General features: G+C 36.2%; 1 protein-coding gene across 3 annotated transcripts in view; it reads right to left on the bottom strand.

The window, feature by feature from the left end:
* Positions 1-223: 223 nt before the first annotated feature.
* LOC134678550 (gamma-aminobutyric acid type B receptor subunit 1) overlaps positions 224-11,945 on the bottom strand; it is a 188,791-nt gene continuing 177,069 nt past the window's right edge. For 2 of the 3 annotated variants that reach the window (XM_063537145.1, XM_063537146.1), the window contains exon 15: positions 9,698-10,410. In XM_063537145.1, the coding sequence (XP_063393215.1) occupies positions 10,213-10,410 (198 nt within the window). In that variant the 3' untranslated portion in view covers positions 9,698-10,212. Of the gene's footprint in view, positions 6,206-9,697; positions 10,411-11,945 lie in introns of those variants that run through there. The other variant, XM_063537147.1, reaches the window with a different exon arrangement.

The following is an 11,945-nucleotide window of genomic DNA, read 5'->3' as shown; positions in this document are numbered from 1 at the left end:
TAAGCTTTGAATAAGGACCCCATCTGCTAGACTCTCCAGATTTTATTGTTTGGCGAGAACGCTTTAGAGAGTTTTTTATCATCGATATCTAGCAATTCCCAGAATAATCATTATATTGTTTTAATTACTGGCAAAGGTCTTTGATTAATTTGATTATCCTTGTTTAGATTAATTAAAAAGTTTAAATTTTACTACGGATAGGGCAATTAAATAATAAACAGTGTTACATTCAGATCATTCGATGATTCTTTATTTACACAGTGATGACTAGGTATTCGGTGAGACGTCCAATCCAATCAGAGGTACAGATCACAGGAAAGTAAAGCTGACCAATTACAAAGCCTAATAAGACAATTTTCTAACTTTCTAGTAAGTACTCTATAGAAATGAGTCTATCCCATCCGTGGAGATGAAACGTAACACCAACAAGTCATCTTCAGCGATGGGATCACAAATAGATCGAAAGTACTCCAAGTGTTAATAAAATTTAGAATAATAACGAATCACTATACGTATATTTAAACTTTATAGTAAAACAATTATGTACAACATTAGAGACAACAATATTGTAAAGTGACGATAACTTAACGTAATTCATTAAATTCTATGCAGTCAAATCTTTGTTAAATGCTAGAGTGACATTTAAAATTGAGTTAACTACGCTTAATTACGAGGTGCTCTAACCACTATCCATAAAGTACACTGCAAGCCACGGCAAGCAGCGCTGTCTCGCGTGGCACATCCAACAAAACTAAAAACATGCAGACTGCAAGGAAACACGAGTTCACACTGTGCTTTATTGGATAGTAGGTGTTGTTTAGAATATTTGATCGACAGTTACTTAATACACTTAAGTAGGTAAGAGTAAGTCAATTGTAATTTAAAAAAACAGTTTGTCACTTCTTGTACCAAAATTAAGGCTACCTATTGATGGAAATCGAGATTCTACAATTTCACAATTTAAATTTAAACCCCTGGGGTGCGCATTAGAATATCTGAACAATTCAGGAAGCGATTAAATTAACAAAATTGAAATTTGCATGATAGAGAACCAAAATGATTACAAGGTTTTGGGACGGGCGTTTGGGCGCCACGGAAGATATTTTTACACTCGCAATTATCAAGCCGGGTGGCGGGAGCTCGCTGGGGTCCCCTCCCAATTTTCAGTGAGCACTTTAGCTCTAGTAAGGGGAAGAATAGCCATTGAAAATATTGCCTTCGCTTTGTGCGCCGACATGACTAGCCAATGTGAGATACTAGTACCTGGGGTCATGACTTACTATAAAATCACAAAGAAAATTTAATTAAAAATCAAACAATAAATTTCAGAGTAATAGTTACAAAAACCAACACAGTTTTAAATGTATTTCGTTTAACCCGATTAAGTTCCCATTTTATTTTAGCTAAACGGGTCTTAATATATTTACCGCTTGATAGTCAGACGGAGTAAAGAGATAGTCAGACGGAGTAACAAATTAACGCAATTAAGTGACATTCAAAATTAGATAAAACTCGGTTTGCGATTCTGCATAGGTTTGCACTGTTAACGGCTATCATGTCATACATATGTTACATACCTACTTGTTAGAAAGAGTTGATAAATGCGCAACCATCTTAGAGCCGTGGTTAGGATTATTTTTTTTACGTAATGCTTTTTGGTGAGGGTCAATCGGTCCTCGCTAGGAGTACGGCCGGCCGATTGCCTTTAAGTTTGTATTATTTATTAAATGATTTTAAATTATAGAATATGAGGTTACTATTATCGACGAAACTGCTTAATAATGACTCTCTTAGAGTGGCGTGAAACCAGATAATAATTGAGCAATAGTAGAATAGCCAGATGCAAAGAGAAAAAAAGTACACCGGACAGGGAGCGACAATGCAACAAGCTTTCCTCCTAGAAGAAAGCTAAGAAAGAAAGTAGGTCCTAGTTGTTAGTAAGAAGGGAATCTCTTAAAAGCCCGTGGAAATGTTTAATTCTCTGTGGGCTCTATGCGTTCACTGCATTCCAACTACGCCAAAAATAGTCGTACGTCTTTCACGGCAACAAAAAATTTTTGCGAAATAGTACATTATTGCCGAGGGACGGAAAATAAGGGATTGCCTGAGCTCGGTACATAGAGTGCATTTTTTAAACGATAAAAATATATCTTAAACCACATTCAGGTCGCATACATTGTAGGTACCTTCCGCGGAATGCGCGCGGCCAGCGTCACGAGCAACGTCACGTCGGCGCCAGCACCGCGCATTTTCAGCGGACAATACCTATTGAAATAAGTAGTGTCTGCTATGTACTTATATCCGCGCCGTGTTTTAGGAGGCGGCACTGCGACATTGACGCTGATATAAAAATTGGGCACTTTTCGTTTTCTACTTAAGGACAAAATGAATCCAAATTCGAAAAAAGATTAATATAAGAACTGTGAATGAATGTTTACCTTCTTTTACATTTTCATAAATATGTAGGTAACATACATTAAAACAGCTTTTCTAAGTGGTAATACATTTCTTCGTGTAATGGTTTTAAATGGGACAGGTAAAATGCTATAACAAATTTAAAATTTGCTGAAAATATATCACCCCCTCGTCCGGCCACCGTGAGTTTTTTTCGAGCAATTGCCAGGAGTAACTACTAATAAATAGATCGGCAGTAAGAGTAAGGGATAATGTGGACTTATTTATGAACGAGAACAAAGTGATTGTTCATCACTGGTCTTCCTTCTCCACAGAATGAATTTGTTAGAGGACTACGGGTTTATTAAACGTCTACAATTTGCTCACAGCCATATTATTAATATAAGTACATACATTATTTAAGGAGACAGCAATCCTCTAACAAACTATCAGGGTTTTATGCTATTTCGACAATAGGAACACAAAATTAACAAGAAATATCAGCGACATAAATAGTTTGTTAGAAGTCTAGTCTATGATTATAATTGATTACAGTCTAAGTTGGCATTTAGGTAGGTAGCCCACCTGTTGCATGCGGTGAGTGGTGTCGGCATGGACGAATGCTCAGACGGCAGGTAAGTGCCAACACTTACCTTATCCACTCTAGAGCAGAACAGTCTAAACAAGGGCCATCTCTGTTTTAGGACTATTGAAATGCTATTACTAATGTAAACTATTTCATCGTTTAGATCGATAGATAAATTTAATTTAGGGAGTCTAAATAGGATGGAGATCATAATGAACAATGAATTTATCTCCATTTTGGCAGTGTGTTTGTACTGGTTTTACTTGTATTGGCATTTTTTTTTAATTTATAGAGATGACAATCGTTTATCGACAAATCCCTAGAGAAGCTGTCATTTTTTTGGCGGCCGACCCTTTTACAGTAGGTATTTACAGAGTCCTGTATTAATAATAACTGAGGTGCTTGTCGTTTCAATATAATTTATTGAACAAAATTTGCTATGCATGTCCGTTAGGCCAATCTTTCGAGCCTTTTGAAAAGATTGCACGGGTATGTAAATACGTTATGTACGGACTAATGTTCTCTCAACTAACTTAATAACAGGAAAATGGTTAAATTCAGTCGAGCTGCCATTATTAAATATTTATTTATACCAAAAGTATTCTCACTCATGAAATCAAAGATTATATTTATGGTAATTACGAGGCCGGCAGCGTATCTTAGCATTGAAATAGACTGTTTCAAAGGGAGCTAGCTCCTACAATGGCCACACACTACTTACACAACGCTGATTGTTTTACATCGCGGTGATAGTTGTCAATAATGATCCATAAGGGACTTGTCCAATATAATGCCTACTAATTTAATTCTCATTTAGTAGTCATAATTGAACCGACATGGGCCTTCAAAACAAACCACTTCAGTAAAAGGCCAATCTCTGGGCATGTTCACTGTGCACACCACACTAAATCATGCAGCTTTAAAATCCGTAACAAGGAACATTTGATTGAAATGGGTCACATTGACATTTTATTACTTAAGTACCTATATATATTTTATGTTACGATTTACAATTTATGGTTGATATTACTGTAAATAATTAATTATCTTGGACCCACCAAGTCACCGGAGACTGAATCAGCTATGTAATCAATTCGATTTTGTAATTTACGATTGCTAACAAAATGTATGGATTATGTTTAATAAGGTTTTTTAATGTCCTATTCAAAATAATGTTTTATAGTGAATTAATACAGAAAAAAAATAATGTTGTAACTATTTGAATCAGTTCTCGAAAAGGATTTTGATCGAATCGCAGAAGCTTACAAATACGAAAAGTTATTCGTGGGATAATTAGTTTTTTCGGGCTTGCTCTATATCCCAGTTATGGGTTTCAAATAAAACTGCGAGTATTAGTAAAAAATACATGCTTAAAAAGGCTTTCACTGCGAAAGGGTTTGGTTTGTGGCCGACGATGTGAATAAAACGAAAACAACCCTTGACTACCTATTTAAAATTTCTTACAACAATAATAATATCTCAATCATATCGGGTTATATCAATGTGTCATACTCGTAATGTGTTGGACATACAGGGGTCGGACAAAAAGTGCGGATGACGTAAAAATGACGTAATCTTGCACACAGGATGATGTTTGAGTTTGTATTTAAACTTCCGTGTCACGTACCTCCAAAAACGGAAAATTGCCACAATATTCGAGTAAAGATGACATTTTAGAGCGTTTTCTTATACATTAGTAAATATAAATTTTAGCTAAATATAATCGTGAAGATACAATAGCTAAACAATAACGAAGTCAATTTATTGTTCATCTGATTGACAATGTGTCAGTCAAAAACGTACTTACTCATTTCAAGTGGCGATATCGTTTAATAAAGAGGTTGATAAATGATAAGTGATAATTGTTTATGAAAATCAAAAATACTATTTGAAATCATCCTATAAGTGGTTTGACGTCATCCGCACTTTTTGTCCGACCCCTGGACATTACTGATGAGCTTTTTTAATCAACTTCAGTTATTTTGTGTGCTCCCGAATATCTCGCTGTCAATGAAATATGCAGGAATAGGTACCTACTCATTCACCCTCTTCGAATTTAAGACTGTTTTGCTGAAGGTGAAAGGAAATGATAGTGTGTAAAATACTAATCTATTTTATCATACGTAACCTAAATTATACTTAATTAAGTGGCAGTGCTGCGATAATTATTGTATTAATATCTACCTGAGTCCTGAGTACTTTCATGGACACGTAAACTATAATTAGGTATATTTAGGTACACAAATTCACCTAAAATAACTGAATTCGTGACTGAACCGAATTAAGTATATAAAGCCTTTGTCATACAGTAGAGCCAAAGAAAGGTTTACCAAGTGCATAATAATATACATAAAACAATTAGTTCGAGTTTAATTTTATGAAATGGAAATTGCGACTCCTTCTCCAATAACTATGATATGTTCAAATAAACAAGAACAACACCGTTTTAGTCGAATACAGTGTAAATTGATACATCAGAACAAATAAGATAAGAGATGAAGATAATAGATATGGTCTATACGAGGTACAACTTACTTAACCTATAAACAAAGTCTTAAGTGGGAAGGCGGTCGGCTACCTCTCAACTACATTGTTCGTCAGGTACTAGACAAAGTACAGACAGTAACAGGGATACGAGTAGGTTTATAAACGTACCAACCATTTTTTATCAATCTCTTTATTTACCTAGTAATTGCATCGGATCCATCCACGATCCATCGATCCCATCACATTTCAAAATTAACAGTTTTCGGTTTTGTATTTTTATTTTTGTTTTAATTAACTATACTGAGCAACGATCAATATACAATAAACTTTCAACAACTTCATTGATATCTATTATTTCAAATATTAGTTCCGAGTGTGTGCATTGATAATGTGGTGTCAAGCGGCTTCCGGACGCAGCGGTGCTCGGCGCGGCGCTGCGGCGCTGCGGCGTGGCACGCGGCAGTGGATGAGTCTTCGCCCTCTCTCGATTTTACAATTACCCCGTATTACTAACTTTTTCATCTAATTGTTCACGCTTCGGAATCTCTTAAAAACAAATAATTATAGGTGTCTAATTATGTAAGAACACTTTAACTTTTTATTCATTGTAAAAAAAACGACTGACAATCAGTGTTATGTACTTAATAGATTACTATCTTAGGTGTATTGTATATTATAATTATTTTTCTGTCTTTGAAGAATGCCTTGCTGGCGATCAGATGTGTTCGTCCTGTACATCTGCCGAGAGAAAAAAATTATAATGAGAACCTAATTGGTGTTGGGCAGATTAAATTAACTTAACATAAACAGATGACCATGTTTAACCTTTTAACAGCCATCGCAACTATGAACTACGAGTGTGTGTCAATTTATTTTCACTTCGTCGAACAATACATACGCCGTTAAAAGGGTAAATATTGTACCGAGTTAGATAATTAAAAAAGCAAATAAACACAAATTGTGAAAGCTTGAGGTTCTAATCCTTTCATCCGTTGATGCAACAACTAGTACGAATTGACTAGGCCTAGAGGTTTAGCCAAGTGGCTCCTATTTAAGAAAAAAAGCCAATGAACTTAAATTATGTATGGACATAATCACGCGACTTTTCGTTCTGATCTGCCATTGCGATTTACTTTTTGATTGGCGTAGATAAACGATTGTCATCTTGGCTACGGCCCCTGTGGTGCCTAGACAATGTCGAACACGTATTCAACACTGTACATATACATGTATTACATAGTCAAAGGCAATGAAAATGGCTCAATTTAGCTATAAATTATATGCAAATATATTTTCATTTTATTTCTCTTGAGTATATAATGCAATAGGTACAAACATATTTTTAGGTAATAAAACGTTTTAAAATAGTGACAATGAAGCTTACAGGAGATGGTCGACACTAAAATTCCGTCACTGAAAATTATGCAAATAATTCAACGTATTTCATGAACTTAGAATATATTTATCTGGGCTTGAAATAAGAATTTACTAGTCCTACTTACAAATAAAAAGCACTGAATGTACGTAATTCACCGAACTAAGAATTATCCCACTTTTTTACGTTCATATCGGATTTACATATATGCAAAATTTCAGCTGTCGGAAATCGGGGAGAAAGAAGATTAGACCCCCACTAACTGACAGGCTTTGTAAAAATAAAATTAAAAACCCTACGCTGATCAATAACATTTTATACCATTTTATGCCAAAAATGCCTTAGTTCATTTTGGATATAAGCTGACACTCTTAAAACTACTGGATCGATTTTTAATAAACATAGCAACCACCGAGCGTTCACGTTAAAAAAACCGCAAATGAAAATTATTTACTCTTTCATTAAAGGTGCATTGTAAAACTCCTATAAATAATTATTATCACTTTTTTAAAACCTCTTACTGTTTGCTAATAGCCAACACACAAAGTAACTTAGTTTAAATACTAATTAATAGTTTTGACTATTGTTGTCAACAAACCAAAATTAAACTCAAATTTCAATCTACCCTACTCCTATTCAACGCAGTGAGTGAGCATAATATTATACGCATATCCTAATTAAATTATGACTACTTATAATATCAAAATACGTATCAACCCTTAAGATATCAATAGCTCCATCCAGCAATAAGCATAAATTTGTTAAAACAACGATAACAACATTCATGCAAGGAAATCTCGTTACTTAGCATTTTAATGAATGTTTTACATCAAGTTAATATTTTTTTTTACAGAATCAAGCGACAATTATAAGTGCCGTGTTGGGCAGCTAGGCAGCTCCATCCGAAAAATATTGTCTATAGATTAGAACATATTTTGAACAGTTTGTAAGGGGTGCGAACATTTTGCACATAAGAATGTGAGCAGGCTCGCATTCGTGGCTAATATTTAAACTTGTGGATCGGTGTTTATAGGTAGGTCTATATACGGGGCGATAGTGCAGCGTGAGTGCGGGGTACCATGCAAGTCTTGAGGTAGGTAACACAACACAAGTACCTAATCTCGAGCTACAAGGAACGGGTGACATCTCCAAACTACTTACGTTGCATGCTGCTGTATACGGCTCGACATGTGACACAACACAATATACCAGATTGTTAATTCATGATGTACCTACGGTAGGTGAAGAATCTCCCAACACACACAGTTTGGAACTTCTCATTTACAATAAATAACAACTGTAACATGAGGCAGAGTTTTACAACACACTCGAGACGCGTCTCGTAAGAAGTTCCAGGGGAAGGGGGTGCGGCATAACGAGATTTGACTGCATGAATTTCAGAGAAATCACTGTCGCAAACAAGATCATTCATTTTCATATAATTTACACAAACGACTAATCTTTAGAAGTACTTCATAAATGAATAAAGAAACTTTTTTACCTACTTACTTAAACCAATTATTAGCGACAGTAATTTAACGCTTAAACTATTTAATCGTATCATTTGTGCCAATAAAATATGTAAATGTGTAGGTTATCCGAAGACAATGGTAAATATTTTTTTATAGTAACCTACGTATACTACTAAAATAGATGAAAACATCGTTGTAAGTTGGACTGTGAGCACCCGATAAAAAAATAGTAGAAAATAACTTAAACAGAAACTAGGTACGACGAGTCCTTGTACGCGGTGTTGTGAATAACGCTTATTTTTAAGCCTTAAGAACAAGCTCTCAAGACTCGTAAGTCTTGAAGATTCGACTATATTTGAGAATTGTATTTATTTATTTTACGCGTATGGATGTAAAAAATCGATTTTGCCGCCTTTGAGGCGTTAAGCTTCGAGTCTTTAAGCCTCGAAATGAGGGTTACTCACAACACTACTTGTAGGTTGTCAATAATAATTACTTTCTAATGCCATATTATCATAGAATAGTGGTCGTTAATCTAAATGTAGATTATAACGCTAATTCAGTCTAATTATAATAAGGAAATATATGTAAACATATAAAACACGGTAACAACGTGCAGTTGGTATTTAATTTACACAAGACGTGAGGTAGGTACAGGGAGCGCAGAGGGTCCTATAAAATACTCGACTGCTTTATAATGCCTTTGATATCTTCGAAGAATGTATGACTTAATTACTTTATAATTTAGATTACTTTTTGTAGTATTTTGCTATTTTTCTTTGCGCAATCAATTGAATCACAGTGAACGTGTTTATTTATGCCCGTAACACACGGCCGAGTGCGTATAATTCGGTAATAGTATTGATGTATGTAGCTCTAGATATCAAATTTTTGTTTCGATCGTTTGTTAGTCTTCTCTGTTACTAGCCAGGGCGAACGCGAATAAAATGTATCGCGCTTATTGTGACGAAACACTAAGTTGCGAATATCAAATGTAGAAATTGTTAGGTGGGTCCGATGCTAGATAATTTTATTTTGATTAGAGTTTTTTTTATTTTATGCTTACTAATGTATATGACAATGTTTTGTGGGTTTCAAATTAAATTCAAATGAAACCAAGTATTCGCTTCACGACCAGTCGATTTTTGAATTCTAATTTGACATTTGGAGGTCTTGTTCGGACATTTATGTCCTCGAACAGCCAGCAAACTAATCGTTGAAGAATTATAGTCATTCATTCATTATGCAAATTCTTAATTATGGAGTCTGTAAATAAGTATGTGGTAGACATCCAAATGTCTTCAAACAAGAAAAATTAGGCTTGCCGGGAATAAGTACGTAAGGCCCCTATTAAAATTGTTTATACACCGATTTAAAAAAAAAAAATAACAATGACGATATCAGGAATACCTATTATTTTAAAAAAGTGTTCCGATGGATGAAAAAATAACTCGTGTCGGGTATTTTAATAACAGGTCCTAATTTTAATATTAAATAATGGCTCTAAAACAGGAAAATTGTATAAAACTAATTGAATGAAAATTCAACCAGACGCAGCAAAATAGTTGAATTAAAATTAGTTTTGCTGTATAGCAGCGAAACCTGCACGCCTCTATTTATTAGCGTCGCCAATCGTCATGCAATTTGTTCTATACGAGTTGGAATTTAAGACAACTGTGCTTTAAACGTAATATTTACGTTGTGAAATTTACATTTAAACGAGAAGCTTAAAGGTGACAGTCCATTTCCAACGACAGCAGCACTACTTCATTTTACTATGGAAATTGACAATAACACCAACGTGTTCGTACTATCACTGCAGCTGCGGTCAGAAATGGAATGTTACCCTAAGTTATGCCGGTCATCACAATCATTTTGCTGCCTCTGGACGAGTACATTTAGAGGTAACTTTCGGAAAATTCGGGGTCGGATACTGAAGCTCGCGAGGAGCGCGTGTAATTGGTGGATGTGCCGTAGTCGGAGGTGGCGGTGGCCAGGTCCGCGAACACGACGGCCGTACCTTGCGTCACGCCGTCCGCCGCCGCCGCCTCACGCTCCGACAGCTTCTGTTTCAACACTCGTATGCGGTCCTCTTTCTGCAACAAACACTAAACGTGTATCAAGACTGCCGATACCGCTCATGTTGTAGGAAGGGAAAACTCTACCACGAACTTACTCTTACTAAGAACTCTATTAGTAAGTAATTGTGAACATTTACAACAGTCAACCGAACAAAACAATAATTTGCCTATTACTCTGTATCTTTAGTAGGCCTCAGTATTATGTAAAAATGACTTGCAGAATAGGAAGAATAAACATATAATGGGTTGGAATAAACATGTGGGTGAGGCTCACAGAGAGGCCAGGTTTAGATTTCAGATCTGGGTGGCTAGCGGTAAGCCCCGTTCTGGTCAATTATATGATTCCATGTGTGTAAGTCGCAAAGTTTTTAAAGCCAGATTAAAATGGTGCCAGCAACATCAGGACCAAATTAAATTGGACCGGTTGGCTTCTTATCATGATAAAAATGATTTTCGAAATTTTTGGAAGAGTACTAACAGATTAAATTACAGGCCGGGGCTCTCTGTGAGTATTGAAAATGAGACCAATTCTGTAAAAATAGCCAACTTGTTTATGAATTATTTTTCTGTCAAGTCACCCCTTAGTGCAGAACCCAGAAGGGAGGTGGTAGGGTCAGCTGGGTCTGTGTGTACTACTAAAATTACAGCAAATCAAGTAAATAAAGCAATTAAAAATATGAAGAGGGGCAAGTCCCCTGGGCATGATGGGCTAAGCATCGAGCATCTGCAACATGCCGGGCCACATCTGCCCAGGGTTCTTGCCATGTTCTTCTCACTTTGTATAAGCCATGCTTACCTACCACCCGATATGATTCGCACTGTGGTCGTTCCTATTGTAAAAAATAAGACAGGTGACATAGCGAAGCTGGCCAATTATAGACCAATTTCTCTAGCGACTGTGGTGGCTAAAGTGTTTGACGCGGTGCTTGATGCTCAGCTTGATAGATATATACAAATCAGTGATGCGCAGTTTGGGTTTCGGCCCAAACTATCTACCGAGAGCGCGATACTGAGCCTCAAGCACACCGTCGAATACTATACACTCAGGAAGACTCCTATATATGCATGTTTCCTGGATCTCTCCAAGGCGTTCGATCTGGTTAACTATGAGCTCTTGTGGGCCAAGTTAGAAGAGGCGGGGGTCCCTATGGATATTGTGCATATACTTAGGAGTTGGTACTTGTGTCAAGTTAATGTTGTCAGATGGGGAAAAGACATGTCAGAGGAATACAGGTTGGAGTGCGGAGTGAGACAGGGTGGGAGAACGTCTCCTAAGCTCTTCAACCTGTACATAAATGCTCTCATCGAGGAACTCAGCAGCATTCATGTCGGCTGTCATATTAGCGGTGTATGTATGAATAATATTAGCTATGCAGACGACATGGTGCTGTTGAGTCCCTCACCAGGAGGGCTTGAAATATTGTTAAAACTATGTGAGAAATATGCATGTAAACATGGCCTGAGATATAATGCTATTAAAAGTGTACTTATGGTTTTTAAGTCTGGGACCAAAAGTCCATCTGTTGTACCACCGCTATATCTAAATGGCA

This window comes from Cydia fagiglandana, chromosome Z (genome assembly GCF_963556715.1).
Source record: "Cydia fagiglandana chromosome Z, ilCydFagi1.1, whole genome shotgun sequence".
NCBI lineage: Eukaryota > Metazoa > Arthropoda > Insecta > Lepidoptera > Tortricidae > Cydia > Cydia fagiglandana.
Note: the sequence above shows the minus strand (reverse complement) of the source record. Positions and strands in the feature narration are given on the sequence as shown.